At 45.2% G+C, this 23,135-nt stretch overlaps 1 protein-coding gene across 1 annotated transcript in view; it reads right to left on the reverse strand.

Moving 5' to 3' along the window:
- The window catches only part of TAF6L (TATA-box binding protein associated factor 6 like), a 29,419-nt gene that overhangs the window by 4,370 nt on the left and 1,914 nt on the right, over positions 1-23,135 (reverse strand). Inside the window, exons 2-8 of the mRNA XM_069739908.1 lie at positions 21,429-21,589; positions 18,943-19,029; positions 6,738-6,888; positions 6,610-6,660; positions 6,436-6,530; positions 6,276-6,350; positions 4,861-5,078 (exon numbers count right to left, since the gene is read on the reverse strand). Coding sequence (XP_069596009.1) covers positions 4,861-5,078; positions 6,276-6,350; positions 6,436-6,530; positions 6,610-6,660; positions 6,738-6,888; positions 18,943-19,029; positions 21,429-21,575 — 824 coding nt within the window. The 5' untranslated portion in view covers positions 21,576-21,589. The remainder of the gene's footprint in view (positions 1-4,860; positions 5,079-6,275; positions 6,351-6,435; positions 6,531-6,609; positions 6,661-6,737; positions 6,889-18,942; positions 19,030-21,428; positions 21,590-23,135) is intronic.

The raw sequence follows: 23,135 nt of genomic DNA on the forward strand, positions 1-23,135 counted from the left end.
GGGGTTAGGGTTGTGGTTAGGGGTGTGTTGGGGTTAGGGTTGTGATTAGGGTTACGGCTACAGTTGGGATAAGGGTTAGGGGTGTGTTGGAGGTAGAATTGAGGGGTTTCCACTGTTTAGGCACTTCAGGGGGTCTCCAAACGCAACATGGCGCCACCATTGATTCCAGCCAATCTTGTATTCAAAAATTCAAATGGTGCTCCCTCACTTCCGAACCCCGACGTGTGCCCAAACAGTGGTTTACCCCCACATATGGGGTACCAGCATACTCAGGACAAACTGCGCAACAATTACTGGGGTCCAACTTCTCCTGTTACCCTTGAGAAAATAAAAAATTGCTTGCTAAAACATCATTTTTGAGGAAAGAAAAATGATTTTTTATTTTCACGGCTCTGCGTTGTAAACGTCTGTGAAGCACTTGGGGGTTCAAAGTGCTCACCACATATCTAGATAAGTTCCTTGGGGGGTCTAGTTTCCAAAATGGGGTCACTTGTGGGGGGTTTCTACTGTTTAGGCACACCAGGGGCTCTGCAAACGCAACATGACGCCCGCAGACCATTCCATCAAAGTCTGCATTTCAAAAGTCACTACTTCCCTTCTGAGCCCCCACGTGTGCCCAAACAGTGGTTTACCCCCACACATGGGGCATCAGCGTACTCAGGAGAAACTGGACAACAACTTTTGTGGTCCAATTTCTCCTGTAACCCTTAGGAAAATAAAAAATTCTGGGCTAAAAAATTATTTTTGAGGAAAGAAAACGTATTTATTATTTTCACGGCTCTGCGTTATAAACTTCTGTAAAGCACTTGGGGGTTGAAAGTGCTCACCACATATCTAGATAATTTCCTTTGGGGGTCTAGTTTCCAAAATGGGGTCACTTGTGGGGGGTTTCTACTGTTTAGGCACACCAGGGGCTCTGCAAACGCAATGTGACGCCCGCAGACCATTCCATCAAAGTCTGCATTTCAAAAGTCACTACTTCCCTTCTGAGCCCCCACGTGTGCCCAAACAGTGGTTTACCCCCACACATGGGGTATCAGCGTACTCAGGAGAAACTGGACAACAACTTTTGTGGTCCAATTTCTCCTGTAACCCTTGGGAAAATAAAAAATTCTGGGCTAAAAAATTATTTTTGAGGAAAGAAAACGTATTTATTATTTTCACTGCTCTGTGTTATGAACTTCTGTGAAGCACTTGGGGGTTCAAAGTGCTCACCTCACATCTAGATAAGTTCCTTTCGGGGTCTAGTTTCCAAAATGGGGTCACTTGTGGGGGGTTTCTACTGTTTAGCCACATCAGGGGCTCTGCAAACGCAACGTGACGCCCGCAGAGCATTCCATCAAAGTCTGCATTTCAAAACGTCACTACTTCACTTCCGAGCCCCAGCATGTGCCTAAACAGTGGTTTACCCCCACATATGGGGTATCAGCGTACTCAGGAGAAACTGGACAACAACTTTTGGGGTCAAATTTCTCCTGTTACCCTTGGGAAAATAAAAAATTGCGGGCTAAAATTCATTTTTGAGAAAATAATTTTTTTTTTTTATTTTCATGGCTCTGCGTTATAAACTTCTGTGAAGCACTTGAGGGTTCAAAGTGCTCACTACACATCTAGATTAGTTCCTTTGGGGGTCTAGTTTCCAAAATGGGGTAATTTGTGGGGGATCTCCAATGTTTAGGCACACAGGGGCTCTCCAAACGCGACATGGTGTCCGCTAATGATTGGAGCTAATTTTCCATTTAAAAAGCCAAATGGCGTGCCTTCCCTTCTGAGCCCTGCCGTGCGCCCAAACAGTGGTTTACCCCCACATATGGGGTATCTGCATACTCAGGACAAACTGGACAACAACATTTGTGGTCCAATTTCTCCTATTACCATTGGCAAAATAGGAAATTCCAGGCTAAAAAATCATTTTTGAGAAAAGAAAAATTATTTTTTATTTTCATGGCTCTGCATTATAAACTTCTGTGAAGCACCTGGGGGTTTAAAGTGCTCAGTATGCATCTAGATAAGTTCCTTGGGGGGTCTAGTTTCCAAAATGGGGTCACTTGTGGGGGAGCTCCATTGCATAGGCACACAGGGGCTCTCCAAATGCGACATGGTGTCCGCTAACAATTGGAGCTAATTTTCCATTCAAAAAGTTAAAAGGCGCGCCTTCCCTTCCGAGCCCTGCCGTGTGCCCAAACAGTGGTTTACCCCCACATATGAGGTATCGGCGTACTCGGGAGAAATTGCTCAACAAATTTTAGGATCCATTTTATCCTATTGCCCATGTGAAAATGAAAAAATTGAGGCGAAAATAAATTTTTTGTGAAAAAAAAGTACTTTTTCATTTTTACGGATCAATTTGTGAAGCACCTGAGGGTTTAAAGTGCTCACTAGGCATCTAGATAAGTTCCTTGGGGGGTCCAGTTTCCAAAATGGGGTCACTTGTGGGGGAGCTCCAATGTTTAAGCACACAGGGTCTCTCCAAACGCGACATGGTGTCCGCTATCGATGGAGATAATTTTTCATTCAAAAAGTCAAATGGCGCTCCTTCCCTTCCGAGCCTTACCATGTGCCCAAACAGTGGTTTACCCCCACATGTGAAGTATCGGTGTACTCAGGAGAAATTGCCAAACAAATTTTAGGATCCATTTTATCCTGTTGTCCATGTGAAAATGAAAAAATTGAGGCTAAAAGAATTTTTTTGTGAAAAAAAAGTACTTTTTCATTTTTACGGATCAATTTGTGAAGCACCTGGGGGTTTAAAGGGCTCACTATGCATCTAGATAAGTTCCTTGGGGCGTCTAGTTTCCAAAATGGGGTCACTTGTGGGGGAGCTCCAATTTTTAGGCACACGGGGGCTCTCCAAATGTGACATGGTGTCCGCTAAAGAGTGCAGCCAATTTTTCATTCAAAAAGTCAAATGGCGCTCCTTCCCTTCCAAGCCCTGCCGTGCGCCCGAACAGTGGTTTACCCCCACATATGAGGTATCGGCGTACTCAGGACAAATTGGACAACAACGTACGTGGTTCAGTTTCTCCTTTTACCATTGGGAAAATAAAAAAATTGTTGCTGAAAAATCATTTTTGTGACTAAAAAGTTAAATGTTCATTTTTTCCTTCCATGTTGCTTCTGCTGCTGTGAAGCACCTGAAGGGTTAATAAACTTCTTGAATGTGGTTTTGTGCACCTTGAGGGGTGCAGTTTTTAGAATGGTGTCACTTTTGGGTATTTTCAGCCATATAGACCCCTCAAACTGACTTCAAATGTGAGGTGGTCCCTAAAAAAAATGGTTTTGTAAATTTCGTTGTAAAAATGAGAAATCGCTGGTCAAATTTTAACCCTTATAACTTCCTAGCAAAAAAAAATTTTGTTTCCAAAATTGTGCTGATGTAAAGTAGACGTGTGGGAAATGTTATTTATTAACTATTTTGTGTCACATAACTCTCTGGTTTAACAGAATAAAAATTCAAAATGTGAAAATTGCGAAATTTTCAAAATTTTCGCCAAATTTCCGTTTTTATCACAAATAAACACAGAATTTATTGACCTAAATTTACCACTAACATGAAGCCCAATATGTCACGAAAAAACAATCTCAGAACCGCTAGGATCCATTGAAGCGTTCCTGAGTTATTACCTCATGAAGGGACACTGGTCAGAATTGCAAAAAACGGCAAGGTCTTTAAGGTCAAAATAGGCTGGGTCATGAAGGGGTTAATGGATGCTACTAAACTGGCATACAGTGATAGCCATCACCCGCAGACTCTCATGAAATTATCTTGTTATTATTGCATTTTCCTAAACTGCTGAACTTTTCGATTTCTCTTCCATCATCAATAATTTCTTTTAGTCATTTGCAAAAAAAAAAAAAAGGCTAAATTTCAATTTTCTGGATCCAATTTTTATAGGTTGTTTTTGGGCCATGTCTGTTTTTAGCATCCGAGTGTCATCCCTTTTAAGCCAGCGATAATCAGATGTGCAGTTTGGGCTGAAAATCGAACCAAAGTAAAACAACACTCTTTTTTTTTTTATATTTAGAGCATGGATTAGGAAGAAGAAAAAAAAGATGTGAATAGCATCCTAGAAAACAATTTGATAGTGAAAAACCTTGCCGAAAAGACGACGTGTAAATGAGACCTAAACTGCAAATTCCAAAAGGAAATACACAGGAAGTATCTGGAGACAGAATGCATCCAAACCTATGGCGAGTATCTGGAGTAAGCAGACGCTTTGTGCACTGGGAGCTCCCACTCATTTATAGCAGCCAGTACTTGTATAGAAAAATAATGGGGAAACCCAAGCAAAAACCTGGGGCTTTGAGGAGATAAAAAGGTTGGATAATATATGCTCAGATTCTCCATAGACAATGCCATTTTTGCCAAGAAAATACACCTTGGACTGGCCATCTGGCAATTCTGAAAAATGCCAGAAGGGCCTGTCTGGTTGTGAGCCGCCTTGTCTGCTACGTCGTTAGTAGAAACAGTGTTCTTAAGACACCCATACTGTTAAGAGTTGTGACGGAGCACAAAATCGCTGACTCCGTCATTTACCCCAGCAGGTCATGGGTATCATTAGAAATATTGGTCTTGCAGCAAATCTTGATTTCCTCCATCCAGGGTAATTTTAATAATATATCCCATCTGGTTCTTGGGGACGGGGACAACATGGGCCTGTGTGATTTCAAATGCCAGGGCTGAAATTCAGCCCCAGTCTGTGCCTGCTCATATACGATTTTGGGGGTGACAGGTTCCCTTTAATAATGAGAAGATTTCACTTATTTTCAGGATCACGACAAGCGCTGATCAATCTCTTGTATAATAAACAACAACAAAAAAAAAAAGATTACATTATTTGTCTTCTTCTTCCTTCCTACCATATGCAACTGAGTAATCCTGCTCCATAGTCTCGCAGAGTCCAGTGATCATTCAGGGGGTTTATGGAGGCGGCGAGGGGCTCGGTGACACAGTACAATACGCTCTGCATGAGGCTGCAGCCATAGCTTCCCAGATACAAGTAAGGATTGGACAGGAGAGACCGGACTAATTGTAACAAGCGGCTCAACTGCTCCAGATCATGGCTCACTGACTTCACCTAGAAATAAAAAAAGAAAAGGTGTAAGGCGGCGGAACAGAAGAGATTAAGGTGAGCTGTCACAAAGCTTGAGGCCACGGCCTGTGGTACTGCTCTGAAAATAGCACACTTCCTATAATCACTCCCCCCGGATCCAGTGCAGACCACTCAGTGGGCTATGACGGCACCGCAAGTGATGGTGTTACTAGTCAAAGGCCTATGATCGGCTGCAGTGGTCAGGTGGCTTGATTAGCATCTGATCATATGCTATCGAAGTCATCTGGCCACTGCAGCCAATCACAGGCCGCAGCGGTGATTAGTGATATCACTTCTGGTGCTGTCGTAGTCCATGGAGCGGTCTGCTCTAGATCCACGTAGGGAGGGTGAAAGCAAGTGAGTGTAGGAGTTTGTCATTTTTAGAGAATCCAACATTGTATTTAGCACGAACAACCCCTTTAATACATGCAGCTCTCACCTCTGGAAATCTGATCTATACCGTTCAGATCCGGATTTATTAGGTCATGATCTAAACCAGGCAAATACAACATTAGGGTATGTGCACATGCATCTCATGGCAGAGAAAACTCTGCTTACAATTGGCACCTTTTTTACATGCGATTTTGCTGCAGATTTTTCTCCTGCTCAGTTACAGTGAAATCTGCAGCAAAAAAATAAGCAGTGTGTGCATGAGACTTCAGGATTCTCATTCACTTTGCTGGCATCAGGAAACCCTTCAGGTTTTGTGACAAATCTGGGCCGAAAAAAAACGTGACAAATCTGCAATGTGTGCACAGGCTCTTAAACTGCTGTACATTTTGCAAGTCCTTTAATCTATAACTACCAATGACATAAAAAAATACATGAAATGACGGCATCCTCCGCTGTCAAGACTCTCCATGTAAATGTGTAAGGTTTCTTTTTTTCAGTTTTGATTAAAAAAAAAAACACAAAATGTACAATAAAGTTATTTGCACATAAACGCAACGGATTTTATGGATAGAAAATCAACCATAAAGCAGACGGGGCTTTACAAAATGTCATCCGTGTGCTGCACATGGGAGCAAAACGCTAGAAGAAAAACTTAGCTGGCACCAGGAACAATGATTATGCCCTCATTCACATTAGATAGTCATCGGGTCCCGTTAACACCAGTTGGAAATGATCTAATGCGTATGACCAGATTCTACATTGCTACAACATTGGCAACGATATACTCACCCCACTCACAACGTACACAAAATATGGCAACAACGCCCCAATCTTTGAGTTTGTCTGTAAATCTTGAAGTGCCACCTAGGATAAATCAGGATAAGAATAAAGTTAATTCCTAATTTAGTGAAGTGTTGGGTTGGTGGTGTTGGTTACATAACAAAGAGACCTTCATAAGGTGCAGGTCGTCTCCCAGCACTGCCCTTGTCACACGCTGGTAATATTTCAGCAGGTCATCTGCAAGCATCGAGACGGCGGCAGGAACTGGACGGAGAGAATATGAAAAATCAACAGCCGAAAGAGTTTATGTGGAGTGATAAGTACGTAGCATGTGAACACTTACCAGTCCCCTGGGGCTCCAGGTTTCCTTTACTGTCCAGATAAGACACGTGAACTGGAAAAAGCAAAGAAAATTTTGCAACATCCAGCAGCAAACAAAACATGCTGAAGCAGGAGAAGTCGGCCTCTTACCTCTCACGGCGGTCTCCGCGGTTCCCTTGGGAATGTTCGTGGCTAATGCCAGATCCACCAAATTTATCTCACGGTCTTCAGCGCAATGACAGTCGCCATCTCTAACACTGCGGAACGAGACTGGGTCTGGGGATCCGTGACCATATATCGGCTAGAACATAAAGTGATACACAAAAGTGACATCCTGCGTAATCTCAAAATCATCAGATGTGTCCAGCGCTATCTTTCATGATCGTGACCTGATCACCCATATAGCAATATAGCCACCAATAATACATGGCGGTGCGAAGGAAAAAGGCAACACAAAAGAACCCCCTAATGGCAAAAACTAAGTCATAACCTTCCCCAATTAGCATTTTTTTTTATTTTTTGGTATTTTGTTTCCTCTCCCCCTTCTTCCAAGAGCCATAACTTCTCTACTTTTCTCCCGTATCAGCGTCTGCTTATTGCACAAACAACAACATTTTAGTGATCTGGAACTTGTTTTTCCCATCGACGGACCTGTACAAGGACTTAGTTTACCTGAACGGTGACTTTTTTTCGATGCAGTTTTAGGGTACATGCAGAGACCAAAAAACAACATTTCTGTTTTGATTTTTTTTTTCTCTTTACGGCATTTGACCAGACAGGTTCATTCATTTTATATTGTCATAGATCGGACTGTTATGGATGCGTCAATAACCAAATATGTTTATTCATTATAATTTTTGAATTGTGGGAAAAAAAGGAAGGGGGAATGATTTAAACTTTTACATTTTCTTTATAACTTTTTTCCTTCACTTTCACATTTTTTTATTCCCTTTTGAGGACCTGAACCTGCGATCTTTTGATCTCTTGCTCTAAATACTGCAATAATTCAGTATTTTACTATATAGAAGAAATGACAATCACCTATAAAGCCAATCCTGTTAAGTAAAAAGATGGCAGCGATGAGGGCCTTTCCTGGCTGCCATGCAATCCAACTACACCTGTCAGGCGCCAAAACAGTCGCATGATGCAATCACTCCCATTAAATGCTGCTGTCAAGAGAATGACAGCGGCACTTACATGATTAAAGGGAACCTGTCAGCAGGATTGTGCTCAGTAACCTACAGACAGTGTCAGGTCGCCATCATTATACTGATTACACTGTTAGGCCGGCTTCACACTTGCGAGTTTTATGGACGTAAGAGCGCAGAAACTACGTCCGTAAAACTCGCAAAAAATACGGCACAATTATTCTCTATGCCCCTGCTCCTATCTGCCGTATTTTACTGATCAGTATTATACGGCTTTCTACGGCCGTACAAAATCGCAGCATGCTGCGTTTGTCACCGTACTGCGCAAGAAATACGCCAATGAAAGTCTATGGAAGCGTGAAAAATACGGATTACACACGGACAAGCAGTGTGACTTGCGAGAAATACGCAGCGGTGTTAGAGAGAAAAGCCGGCAATTCAGTGCGGTGTACAGTAAAATCACACTGACAGCTTACAGTCCAATAGGTAGAATAAATGTGTACACATAGAATAGGTATGTATATATATATATGTCAGTGAGACACATATATGTATATATATTAATATTTATTCCAGCGCTATACAGCTTGAAAGCCGGTAATTCAATTACCGGCTTTTTCTTTCTCCTTCCTAAACCCGACATGATTTGAGACATGGTTTACATACAGTAAACCATGTCTTCTCTCCATTTTTTCTGCAGATTCCACACTACTAATGTCAGTAGTGTGTATCTGCAAAATTTGGCCGTTCTAGCTCTTAAAATAAAGGGTTAAATGGCGGAAAAAATTGGCGTGGGCTCCCGCGCAATTTTCTCCGCCAGAGTAGTAAAGCCAGTGACTGAGGGCAGATATTAATAGCCTGGAGAGGGTCCACGGTTATTGGCCCCCCCCCTGGCTAAAAACACCTGCCCCCAGCCACCCCAGAAAAGGCACATCTGGAAGATGCGCCTATTCTGGCACTTGGCCACTCTCTTCCCATTCCCGTGTAGCGGTGGGATATGGGGTAATGAAGGGTTAATGCCACCTTGCTATTGTAAGGTGACATTAAGCCTAATTAATAATGGAGAGGCGTCAATTATGACACCTATCCATTATTAATCCAATTGTAGTAAAGGGTTAAATAAAACACAAACACATTATTTAAAATTATTTTAATGAAATAAAAACAATGGTTGTTGAAGTATTTTATTCTACGCCCAATCCAGTCACTGAAGACCCTCGTTCTGTAAGTAAAAAAACATAATAAACCAACAATATCCTTACCCTCCGCAGATCTGTAACGTCCAACGATGTAAATCCTTCTGAAGGGGTTAAAACATTTTGCACCAAGGAGTTCCGCTAATGCAGGCTGCTCCTTGCTGCAAAACCCCGGGGAATGAGGCTAAATATAGATCAATGATCTATATTTAGCTTCATTTGCGGTGAGGCGCCCTCTGCTGGCTGTTCATAGATCGTGGGAACTTACCTAGAAAGCTCCCAGGCTCCCAGCTCCCAGGCTTTCTAGGAAAGTTCCCACGATCTATGAACATCCAGCAGAGGGCGCCTCACCGCAAATGAAGCTAAATATAGATCATTGATCTATATTTAGCCTCATTCCCCGGGGTTTTGCAGCAAGGAGCAGCCTGCATTAGCGGAACTCCTTGCTGCAAAATGTTTTAACCCCTTCAGAAGGATTTACATCGTTGGACGTTACAGATCTGCGGAGGGTAAGGATATTGTTGGTTTATTATGTTTTTTTACTTACAGAACGAGGGTCTTCAGTGACTGGATTGGGCGTAGAATAAAATACTCCAACAACCATTGTTTTTATTTCATTAAAATAATTTTAAATAATGTGTTTGTGTTTTATTTAACCCTTTACTACAATTGGATTAATAATGGATAGGTGTCATAATTGACACCTCTCCATTATTAATTTGGCTTAATGTCACCTTACAATATCAAGGTGGCATTAACCCTTCATTATCCCATATCCCACCGCTACACGGGAATGGGAAGAGAGTGGCCAAGTGCCAGAATAGGCGCATCTTCCAGATGTGCCTTTTCTGGGGTGGCAGGGGGCAGATGTTTTTAGCCAGGGGGGGGCCAATAACCATGGACCCTCTCCAGGCTATTAATATCTGCCCTCAGTCACTGGCTTTACTACTCTGGCGGAGAAAATTGTGCGGGAGCCCACGCCAATTTTTTCCGCCATTTAACCCTTTAATTTATTAGCTAGAACGGCCAAATTTTGCAGATACACACTACTGACATTAGTAGTGTGGAATCTGCAAAAAAAAGGAGAGAAGACATGGTTTACTGTATGTAAACCATGTCTCAAATCATGTCGGGTTTTAGGAAGGAGAAAGAAAAAGCCGGTAATTGAATTACCGGCTTTCAAGCTGTAATTTGCTTTTTTGCACTGCATGCTGTGGCGGCACTGTCGGTCGAAGAGAGGGGAGAGTGGGTGTGGCTTACAGTGGCTGATGGGAGATTTGTATTCCTCTGCCTTTCAGTTGCCATCATGCAGTGGACACGTGAGGAGAGGTCATTTTGTGTTGAAGCGTATTTTTCAAATGCCCACTCGATCATTGCAGTGCTTTTCGTTTACAATTCGCTGTTCCTCCACGCGGACGTGTTCCTGGACGGCAATCAATTGTAAATTGGGTGAATGCATGTTTCTGATGAGGCACATTTTCACCTCAGTGGGTGTGTAAACAAACAAAATATGCGTTACTGGAGTGAAACAAACCCCAGAGAAGTTCACGAGAGACCTCTGCATTCGGACCGCGTCACTGTGTGGTGCGCCATATCACGAGTAGGCATCATTGGTCCTTACTTTTTTCAGGATAATGGTCGTGCCATAACTGTGAACTCCGAACGGTACTTGTCTATGATACAGGATTATTTTCAGCCGGCTCTTGAGGCAATGGAACTAGAGGATACATGGTTCCAACAGGATGGTGCCACTGCACACACAGCGAGGGTTACCATGAATTGTTTGAGGCAAATGTTTCCTGGATGGCTTATCTCTTTGAGGGGAGATGTGAACTGGCCAGCACGCTCACCAGATTTAGCCCCATGCGATTTTTTCCTTTGGGGTTACCTGAAGTCTAAGGTGTATATCAACCGTCCCAACACCTTGGAAGACCTAAGGAACAATATTGAAGCTGAAATTGGCAGAATACCAGTGGACATGCTTGTTAGAGTTCATGAAAACTTCAGAAAACGTATGCAGCAGTGTGTGGATAGCGAAGGTCGACATTTGCCAGATACACTATTTAAAACCATGTAATTTAAAAATTCCATTACTGTTCAGTATAATTAAAATATAAAATAAATTTTTCTAATGATCATAATTTTTTTATTTCATTCCCAAATCAGCAAATTACCGCGCTCCACCCTGTATATATATATATATATATATATATATATATATATATATATATATATATATATATATATATATATATATATATATATATATACAGTATATATATATTTTTTTTTCTTTTTGGGACACATGGATCACTTCTATAGCGGTATGTTGGTTTTGCAAGCCTGCGAGAAAACCACGCAGTACGGATGCCATACGGATTACATACGGAGGATGCCATGCGCAAAAAACGCTGACACACCCTGCCTACGGAGGAGCTACGGACCACTATTTTCGGGACTTTTCAGCGTATTACGGCCGTAATATACGGACCGTATTTTCATACGCTGAGTGTGAAGCCGGCCTTATACTGATTACACTGATACCTGGTGATGAAATCCATCTTGTGGTTGATGTGCAATCTTTATTTTCAGTTTTGAGTTAATGATATGCTTGTGCTCCGGGGCGGCCTGTGGTTGTTTGCATGTGGTGCTCGGATTAGGTATTCATACTGATCTCTCTGTGACCTGCCCCCTAGTTTACATAATGAATGCCTGTACATACTGAAGAAAAAAAAAAAAAAAACCTTCTGCAGGCAGGTGCTGGCCGTGGACCTGCGCTGCAGCATAATCGCATGTTTAGTGTCCTAGTAATCACTGTTCCTCATGTTATTGATCAAGTAAAAAAAATAGAATTATTCTTACCGTTAATTCGGTTTCTAGTAACCCACCACGACAGCACACCTGGAGTTTATCCATGGAGGATGTTACCCCTTTCCTAATAGGGACAGGAAATGACAAGAGGTTAAATAACCCCTCCCTCATCCTCCCCTCAGTGTTATTATAAAGGACCACAGGAGAATGAATGCTTCAAATTATATTTATTCTTTTCAGAACGTATATTAAGCAAAGGGAGGGATTACTCCTGCTGTCGTGGTGGGTTACTAGAAACCGAATTAACGGTAAGAATAATTCTATTTTCTCTAGTAACCCCCCACGACAGCACACCTGGAGCAGTACCCAAGAGTAATTTTTAGGGAGGGACTACAGCACTAAGGACTTTTTCTCCGAAGGCTAAGTCTTCTTTTGACATCAGGTCAAGCCTGTAATGTTTGGAGAACGTATGGACCGAGGACCACGTGGCCGCTCTGCATATTTGCTCGATGGAAGCACTGGCTTTCTCGGCCCAGGAGACAGCTGTTGGTCTAGTAGAATGGGCTGTAAGCTTTCCTGGTGGTGGAAGGCCTTGAATTTGATAAGCCTCCAGGATTGCTCTTTTGATCCAATTTGCAATTGTGGATCTGGAAGTCTTCTTCCCCTTATTCTGGCCGAGAAGATGAATAAACAGATTTTGATCTTTTCTAATCTTTTCTGATGCATGAAGATAATAGAGTACCATTCTTCGAACATCCAAAGTATGGAAATGTTCCTCTTCCTCATTCTTTGGTTCTTGATAGAATGATGGAAGAATTATCTCCTGCGATTTGTGGAAATCGGAGACGACCTTTGGGAGAAAGGATGGGTCTAATCGTAGGATAAGCCTGTCCTGAAGAATCTTCATGTAGGGCTCGTTGATTGATAGGGCTTGTAGTTCACCCACTCTTCTGGCTGTTGTTATAGCTACCAGGAAGGTGGTTTTCCAAGCGAGTTTATCCATGGTTATGGAAGATAAGGGTTCAAATGGTGGCAGTGTAAGTCCTTTCAGGACTATATTCAGGTCCCAGGAAGGAACTATATTTATGGGTCTTGGAGATATGCGGGATGCCGCCGTCATGAATCTTCTTACCCATCTATGGTTGGCTAAAGACTGGTCAACTTGTACCTTGAGGGTGCTGGGTCTGAGACCCTTCTCCAGCCCATCTTGTAGAAAATCCAGGATCTTGGCTAGGTTTGGTTTCTCTGGGTTAGGTTGCTCAGGAGCACACCACGTGATGAACGTCTTCCAGATCTTTTGGTAAATAGAATTAGTTACCGTTTTGCGACTTTTTTGTAATGTTTCAATTACTCTCTTTGATAGTCCTCTAGTTCTCAGAATTGAGAATTCAGAAGCCAGGCATTTAGGTGTAGCCTCTCGGGATCTGGATGCAGTATTGGCCCCTGGTAGAGAAGGTCTTTGACCGGTGGAAGTGCTATTGGCCCATCTATCTTTAGACTGATGAGGGCCCCAAACCAACCTCTTTTGGGCCAAAGTGGAGCCACTAGGATCACCTTGAGTTTTTCTGCCCTTATTTTCTGCAGGACTTTTGGTAGGATCGGCAATGGCGGGAACGCGTATGCTAGCGAGAATGTCCATGGCTGGACCAATGCGTCCACAGCTAACCCCGGATTCATCGGATCTAGCGAGAAGAACTGGTCTACCTTTGCGTTCTGACTGTTCGCGAACAAGTCCACTTCTGGCTGTCCCCATCTTTTGACTAGTATCTGAAAGACTTCTGGGTTTAGGCTCCATTCTCCTGGATGGACCTCTGTTCTGCTCAGGAAGTCGGCTTGTACGTTTATCTCCCCTTTTATGTGTAGGGCGGATATGGAGAGAACATGTTCTTCGGCCCACGAAAATATTCTTGCTGATATTCTTTTTAGATCTTCGTGTCTTGTACTTCCCTGGTGGCGAAGGTGGGCAACTGTTGTCATGTTGTCTGAGTATATTTTTAAGTGGGAATTTTGTACAAGAGTTACCGCCGCTTTGAGAACTTCTTCTACTGCTTTTAGCTCTTTGTAATTCGAGGATTGTTGTGTTATTTCGGCTGACCAGAATCCCTGGAATATGTGCTGGTCTACCGTAGCTCCCCAACCTTTTCCACTGGCATCTACTGTTATGGTCACTGCTGGGACCTGCAACCAGGGAACTCCTCTCATTAAGTTCTCTTTTTGTAGCCACCATGTTAATGAGGACTTTACATGCAGTGGTATCCGGATCTTTTTGTCTAGAGAACCTGGGGATCCGTCCCAGCTTGACAGAATATGAGTCTGAAGTATCCTGGTGTGGGCTTGAGCCCATGCCACCATCTGTATGCAAGATGTCATGGTACCTAGAACCGACATGGCCCATCTTAGAGATACTCTCTTCTTGTCCCGCAATGTTCTTATCCTTGATGTAAGCAGGGACCGTTTTTGTTCGGGCAAGAAAGATGTTTGTCTGTGGGAGTCTAATAAGACCCCTAAAAAGATCTTCGTTGTGGACGGAACCATATCCGATTTTTTGGGGTTTATCACCCAACCCAGAGATGACAGGATCTGGACTGTTGTTTGAAGATGTTCCTGTAGAATTGGAACCGTGGGAGCCACTACCAAGAGGTCGTCGAGGTATGGGATTATGCATATCCGTCGACTTCTGATGTACGCCATGACCTCGGACATGACCTTTGTAAAGATCCTTGGAGCTGATGATAGTCCGAATGGGAGGACATTGAACTGGAAGTGGTCTATAACTTCTCCTCTGGTGACTGCAAACCTTAGAAATTTCCGATAGGTTGGATGGACTGGGACGTGATAATATGCGTCCTGTAAGTCGATGGTTGCCATGACGAAGTCTTGCCCTATTAAGGGTACTGTCGATCTGACGGACTCCATTCTGAATCTTCTGTAGGTTACATATTGATTCAGCGGTTTCAGATTGATTATCATCCGATGGGTTCCGTTTGGTTTCCTTATCAGAAATAGGCTGGAATAATGGCCCTTGTTTCTTTCGTCTTTTGGGACTGTGGAGATCACCTTGTTGATTAAGAGATCTTCTATCCCAGTTATCAGGGTGGACTGTAGCTTCGGTGTTGATAACGTTGTAGTTTTCATTCTTTTTTGGGGATATGATGTAAACTCTATTTTCATCCCCTCTTTGACCAATCTTAAGGTCCACTGATCCACACCGATCTCTTGCCAGACTGGGAGGAAGTTCGAAATCCGACCCCCCACTATGACGGCGTCATTGCTTTCTCTGGTTTTGGGGTTGTGAAAGAAAAAGATTCCTGTCTTTCCCTCCTTTCGGATAGCTCCAGCGACCTGTTTTACCCTTTCCTCTGTATTGAGGAGTATGCTCCTGCTGAGTGCGGAAGGGTCTTTTCCTAGGGTTTCTAGGTTCTGGTAAGGTCTTTTTCTTGTCTGAAGCCTTCTCCAAAAGGTCATCCAAGGCTGGTCCAAACATATACTTTCCTTTAAAGGGAATAGAACACAGCCTCATCTTGGAAGTCATATCCCCAGACCAGGATCTTAGCCAGAGTGCACGCCTTACCGAGTTTGACAGTGCGGATGATCTCGCCGTCACTCTCACGGATTCTGCAGAAGCATCTGCTAAAAAGCCTGTTGCTTTCTGGAAGATAGGCAAGGAGGCCAGAATATCTTCTCTCGGAGTACCTGAGGACAAGGGCTCCTCTAGCTGCCCCAGCCAGCGATGCATCGATCTAGCCACGCAAGTGGATACTGAATTGATGTTCAGTAAAGATGCTGACGTTTCCCACGACTTCCTTAGTAGTCCGTCCATCTTACGTTCCAGAGGGTCTCTCAGTTGGGAGGCATCCTCGAATGGTAGCGTGGTCTTTTTGGCTACTCTGGCAATCTGGACGTCCACTTTTGGGACTTCTGACCAGCATGACGCTGTCTCGGCATCCACAGGAAATCTGTCTTTAATTTCCGCTGGAGTAGTCAGCTTCTTTTCTGGGGATTCCCACTCGTCCAGAACTAAATCTCGGATGTTTTGGTGAATAGGAAACACCTGACGCTTCCTAGAACGAAGTCCTCCAAACATCTCTTCTTGCACTGACTGTGCCGTCTTCTCTTCCTCAACCTCCATAGTTTTCCTTACAGCCGTAAGGAGTTCTTCTATATAAGATGAAGAGAAGTAGTATCTCTCTTGCTGGACAGTTTCAGAGTCCAGGGATAATTCACCCTCCTCTGGGGGTTCGTCCGACGTCTCTCCCTGAGAGTCCTCCTGCTCTTCCTCCTGTGGATTAAGTTTCCTTTTCTTAGCCTCAGGAGGGGCACTAGGAGATGGTGTAGGCTGGGAAAGAGTGGCCAGAGATGTTTTAATCTCCTGCTGGATTAAGGTTTTAATCTCCTCTATCAGGGATGGCCGTTCCTCGCTGATAATTTTGTCTGTGCATTCTTTGCACAATGATTTCTTGTATGAAGAGGACAGCTTCTTCATACAAACTGCGCATTTGCGGGTAGTTTTTGTTTTGCTTCCTGATGTGGATTCCTTGTCCCCTGGGGCCGGGATGGTGCTGTGTTCTGCAGGTGCAGAGCGCGAGGAAGCAGACATCTCCATAGTCTTCACCACACAGTGATCCTACCTGCGATGTCTTCCTGTCCAGGGCCTGAATATATAGGCGACCGGACGCAGCACCTGTCCTCCTGGATGAGGACCTCCTCCTCCGGTGTCCGGAAGTACGTGGGGGGAGAACGCCGACGTCTTCCATGCTATCTCCTAGCGTTCCTGGCTGGAACGCACGAGGAACTTCCTGATTCAGAGAAGCCGGCCGGCGTCTGACGTCACATCCGGCCGCCGGCTTCAGACCGGAAGTACCCACACACGCGCGCGCGGTGCGGAGGAGGAGAAGGGCTGGAGAGCTCCGAGAGGCCTCCAGCCGAAGAACGCCCCAGACCTTACCCGCAGGCGCGGAATGGTGGCGAAGGAGTCCCGAGTCGGAGGAGACGGGAGCAGCGACAGGGAATGGACGTAAGTCTGATCCCAGCTGCCCGGCCAGATTATCTGTATTCCCCCCGGTGACCGCTGCCGGCACAGTGCACCTGGGATGACCTCTTCATCCCTAGTAGGGACAGGAAAGAACACTGAGGGGAGGATGAGGGAGGGGTTATTTAACCTCTTGTCATTTCCTGTCCCTATTAGGAAAGGGGTAACATCCTCCATGGATAAACTCCAGGTGTGCTGTCGTGGGGGGTTACTAGAGAAAATAATAAATTTGAAAATTGCGCCTGCGCAGTAGCAGCCATCGGTCTGTAGAGATCAGATAGCTGCTTGAGAAGAAAAAAAATTGCGCCAAAGCAGCTATCGGATCTCTATAGACACATTAGTATATTCCTTATGTAAACTAGGGGGCGGGTCAGTGAGGAATCGGTGATCTGTCAGCAGGCTGCATTATGAATATATAATCAGAGCACCAGATGAAGACCCCCACAGGTTCCCCGGAGCACAGGCATAGTCTCGGCTCACTCGCACCCATATAAGCCTATGGATGCGAGTGAGCCAACGCACATCACTCATATCATCCGAGTGTGGTGCGATATATGCTGACCCCGGCAATGGAGGAGATGGAGAAATTCATTTCTCTGCCTCCTCCGCAGCTGTGCTCCGATCCGCTCTTTGCGAGAGGCTCGGAGCACAGACGCATGACACTCAGCTCCTGCTGACAGCAGAGCAGGAGCCAAGGGTCATTAGCATATCGCATCCGATGCTCTCGCATCAGATGCAATACGCTAGTGTGACCCCGGCCTAATAGCGCCAACCTGACACTGCCTGTAGGTTACTGTGCACAATCCTGCTGACAGGTTCTCTATAACAGCAGTGATCAGAGCTAGCTCCAATCGCTGCTAGTAGAGGCAGATGCTGGCTGTATAACACAGCTGTCACCCTCTATGTATGTAAAAGGCTCAGCTACTACAACTCAATACTCCCACCTGTGGCTTCCAAGGCTCCATACACTTGCCTATGGCTCTGAACACACAACTATGGCTCCAAAGGCTCCATACATCCATCTGTGGCACCTAAGGGTATGTTCCCACGGTCAGTAAACGCTGAGGGTTGGACTCTGCATACATCCATTGCAGCCAGATGTTACAGCATAGTGGATGGGATTTCAAGAAATCCCATCTCCACTATGTGTGCATCGGCACCCGCGGCTTTCCTACAGAAACGGACATGCGGCGCATCTTTCCAGATCACAGCATGCCGCCTGTGGCTCCCAAGGCTCCATACACCCGCCTGTGGCTCCCAAGGCTCCATACACCCGCCTGTGGCTCCCAAGGCTCCATACACCCGCCTGTGGCTCCCAAGGCTCCATATACCCGCCTATGGCTCCCAAGGCTCCATACACCCGCCTGTGGTTCCCAAGGCTCCATACACCCGCCTATGGCTCCCAACGTTCCATATACACCCGCCTATGGCTCCCAAGGCTCCATATACACCCGCCTATGGCTCCCAAGGCTCCATATACACCCGCCTATGGCTCCCAAGGCTCCATATACACCCGCCTATGGCTCCCAAGGCTCCATATACACCCGCCTATGGCTCCCAAGGCTCCATATACACCCGCCTATGGCTCCCAAGGCTCCATATACACCCGCCTATGGCTCCCAAGGCTCCATATACACCCGCCTATGGCTCCCAAGGCTCCATATACACCCGCCTATGGCTCCCAAGGCTCCATATACACCCGCCTATGGCTCCCAAGGCTCCATATACACCCGCCTATGGCTCCCAAGGCTCCATACACCCGCCTGTGGTTCCCAAGGCTCCATACACCCGCCTGTGGTTCCCAAGGCTCCATACACCCGCCTGTGGTTCCCAAGGCTCCATACACCCGCCTGTGGTTCCCAAGGCTCCATACACCCGCCTGTGGCTCCCAAGGCTCCATACACCCGCCTATGGCTCCCAAGGCTCCATACACCCGCCTATGGCTCCCAAGGCTCCATACACCCATAATATGTGCTCATTTAGTTTACACGTCAAGAAGGGGGTTACAGGGTTATTTCCATCTCAGCCTCTCACAGCCGATACACAAACAACTGAGTCATGAACCCGTCTTGTAGACTTGGGCACAGCACAAATGGCTGAAATTGGAATAACCCCTTTAAGTCTGTAACAATGATCTATTTGATTACCAATATGCTGCATTATCACACTACCTCCACATTGTTCCAGCGCAATGCTCGGTTGAAGTCCTCTACTGTAAGTCTTCGCCTCCGAGAGTGTCTGAGACATTGAGCGCTGAACTGAGGAAACAAATACATATAGAAATATACATTAGAACGCAGAGTATAAGGATGAGGGCTCGTACAGACGCCTGTATAACTTGGACGTGTGCTATCATCTTTGTGACTAAATGGGCAATATACAGAAGGCAGGCACAGAGACCCCACGTAAGGTGTGGGCACACAGTGCGTTTTTGTTGTGTTTTTTTTGTCACAAACCTGAACAGTCTCTTGATGCCAGAAAAGTGAATGAGAATCCCGAACTCTCATGCACACGTTGCTTATTTGTCACGTGCAGATGGCAATCTGCAGCATGTCAATTTTTTCAGCCATTTTGCTGCAGATTTCACCAATACTAATGAACAGAGAAAAATCTGCAACAAAATGCATGTAGAAAAAACCACAACAAAAATTTGCCTATTTTACACAGCATTTTTACTGCCAACACAGCAGGATTTTCTGCTGCAAATCCTGAATGTGTGCACCTACCCTTAGGCTCACAGCAGCCATCCCAATCCACCAGCGACCAGCAATCGCATCATGGTGGTTTTAATGGGGTAACAAAGGAAGCCCCATCCCAATTCTAAACTCCTCGGATTCTGCAGTCACTATTAGCTGTGCCATATTAGTAGTGTCAGGTGCTGAACTCCGAACACGGTTTACAGTGTGGGGGGGTGGTGGAGTTCAGGGGGTGAGAGCGAATAAGAGAGAGAAAAAGAGAACGAGAAAATAAGAGAGAACGAGAGAGCGAGAACGAGAGAGCGAGACCGAGAGAGAGAGCGAGACCGAGAGAGAGAGCGAGACCGAGAGAGAGAGCGAGACCGAGAGAGAGAGCGAGACCGAGAGAGAGAGCGAGACCGAGAGAGAGAGCGAGACCGAGAGAGAGAGCGAGACCGAGAGAGAGAGCGAGATCGAGAGAGCGAGACCGAGAGAGCGAGAACGAGAGAGCGAGAGAATGAGACAAAGAAAGAAAAAAAGAGAAAGAAAAGAAAAATGAAAAAGAAAATAAAAAGAGAGAAAGAAAAGAAAGATAGATAGATAAGAAAGAAAGAACCATTTTCCAGCACCAAAGTTCAGGTCCCCATTGATTTCTATGGGGTTCAGGTTTCAGATTCCAGTGCGGCAAGTACCGACAATGACAGAGGGAATGGTCAGACCCAGCTGTCCACACATTTTTACAGCAGTAATAAACAGCAGGGCAGCACAATCCTAAGTGCTCCATTATTGTTATTTCACGGGAAATACGAGTATTTACTAGAACGAGAATTCCTGGGAAGCAGACAGATCCTCAAATACAAAACAGTATTTAAAAACAATTCTGGGAGAATAAGGGTATGTTCACACGTTCAGGATTTCCATCCTTTTTTTTTCCTGACTGTTTTTTAAAAAACTGCAGCTCTTGGCAGAAAACGCAGGTCCTTTTTTTGGTCCTTTTTTGGTCCGTTTTTGATGCGTTTTTTGATGCGTTTTTTGATGCGTTTTTTTGATGCAGTTTTCTAGCCAGAGTCTGTGTGTTTTCTAGGAATTTTTTTAGGGTTAAAATGGCTGAAAATACCCTAACCCTACCCCTACCCCTACCCCTAACCCTACCCCTAACCCTACCCCTAACCCTACCCCTAACCCTAACCCTACCCCTACCCCTATTCTAACCTTAGTGAAAAAAAAAAAAAAAAAAAATTCTTTATTTTTTTTATTGTCCCTACCTATGGGGGTGACAAAGTGGGGGGGGGGTGTCATTTACTATTTTTTTATTTTGATCACTGAGATAGGTTATATCTCAGTGATCAAAATGCACTTTGGAACGAATCTGCCGGCCGGCAGATTCGGCGGGCGCACTGCGCATGCGCCCGCCATTTTGCAAGATGGCGGCGCCCAGGGAGAAGACGGCCGGACGGACACCGGGACGCCGGGTGAGTATAAGGGGGGGAGATTAGGGCACGGGGGGGGCATCAGAGCACTGGGGGGGGGCATCGGAGCACTGGGGGGAGGCATCGGAGCACGGGGGGGCGGGATCGGAACACGGGGGGGGCAGCCACACTCCGCCCACGCACTTCCGCCCGCTCCCCGCACTTCCTGCTGCAGCGGTTCTGCACATCAAACCGCAGTAAAACCCGCAGATATATTTTTGATCTGCGGGTTTTACTGCGGTTTGGACCTCACAATGGAGGTCTATGGGTGCAGAACCGCTGCGGCTCCGGAAAAAGAATTGACATGCTCCTTCTTTTTTCCGGGAGCTATTCAGCGCGTCTTTTTTTTTACAATTTCCGGACCATGTGCACAGTGTGTCCTGTTTTCCATAGGGTACAGTGTACTGTACCCTGCATGGAAAACAGCTGCGGAACCGCAGCGGCAAAACCGCCGCGGTTCCGCGGTAAAAAACGCACTGTGTGAACATGGCCTAAAGCAGACATGATAAATACCTGTGTAATTTCTCGGAGCCTGTAACACACGTCCTCAGCCAGCAGAGCGGCGACCTCATCAGTGATCTCTAACCCCACACTTTCTGCACTCAGACGGACTGAATCCTGACACAGCTCCACATAGCGTCGATCCTCGGTGTGAGACATCCCGACACTGCGTGCTGCAAAACATGATGGTGGGTTTATTTTACCTTTTAACCCTTTGAAAAGGTTGTCTGATTTCAGACTAAAGGTAATAATGTAAAATAACAAATAAAAAAGCATTCCATCTCTCTGCTGTTCCTGGACATTATCAGTTTTACAGGGCTGCAGTGTTGCTGTCTCAGTGACTGCTGCAGCCAATCACTGCCCTCACAGCAGTTTTCTTAAGGTACCTTCACACTGAACAACTTAACAATGATATCGCTAGCGATCCGTGACGTTGCAGCGTCCTGGATAGCGATATCGTTGTGTTTGACACGCAGCAGCGATCAGGATCCTGCTGTGACATCGCTGGTCGGAGCTAGAAGGCCAGAACTTTATTTCGTCACTGGATCACCCGCTGACATCGCTGAATCGGCGTGTGTGACGCCGATCCAGCGATGTCTTCACTTGTAACCAGGGTAAACATCGGGTTACTAAGCGCAGGGCCGCGCTTAGTAACCCGATATTTACCCTGGTTACCAGTGTAAATGTAAAAAAAAAAAACACTACATACTTACATTCCGGTGTCTGTCGCGTCCCCCGGCGTTCTGCTTCCCTGCACTGACTGTGAGCGCCGGCTGGCCGTAAAGCAGAGCACAGCGGTGACATCACCGCTCTGCTTTACGGCGGCCAGTGCTTACAGTGCAGGGAAGCAGAACGCCGGGGGACGCGACAGACACTGGAATGTAAGTATGTAGTGTTTGTTTTTTTTTTTTGCATTTACACTGGTAACCAGGGTAAATATCGGGTTACTAAGCACGGCCCTGCGCTTAGTAACCCGATGTTTACCCTGGTTACCCGGGGACTTCGCATAGTTGGTCGCTGGAGAGCTGTCTGTGTGACAGCTCTCCAGCGACGCTGCAGCGATCGGCATCGTTGTCTAGATCGCTGCAGCGTCGCTAAATGTGACGGTACCTTAAGTCACACGTGGTTTTTTGTGTGTGTTTTTGCAGCAGATAAACAGTTAGAGCAAAGTGAATGAGATTTTGAATATCTCCTGTGCACAATGCTTGGTTTTTTTTCTTGCAGATTTTACCCTTCAAAGCATGTCAATTCTTTCAAAGTTTTTCACTTATTCAAATGAATGGAAAAAAAAAATTACCAAACAAAACATTTTAAGCAGCGGTTTTCCTGCCAACATTCTGGTTGAAAAATCTGCTGCAAATACTCAATACGTGCACATATGCTAAGGCAATATGCACACAGCCCCCTGGATTGGTTCAGCGTGACAATGCGGTCCTTGGACCAAAAAATGTTGCGGACGCCTGAAGTAACGCGACTGGACAGCACACTGACCAAGAAATAATAAATTAATAAACAATTAATAAAAGATAAATAATAATAATAATAATAATAATGAGAAAAAAAAATCGCTGCCTATTCTATTGTCTTCGGTATGTCTGGTGAGACTTGTCCATTCATGTCTATGGGGTCCATTTTTTTTTAATGGACCCAATTCTAATATTAGCATTGAAAACTGTTTTTGAACAAGTCAATTTTACAATGTTGATGTATAAGAAAAGT

Source organism: Ranitomeya imitator, chromosome 9 (genome assembly GCF_032444005.1).
Source record: "Ranitomeya imitator isolate aRanImi1 chromosome 9, aRanImi1.pri, whole genome shotgun sequence".
Lineage (NCBI taxonomy): Eukaryota > Metazoa > Chordata > Amphibia > Anura > Dendrobatidae > Ranitomeya > Ranitomeya imitator.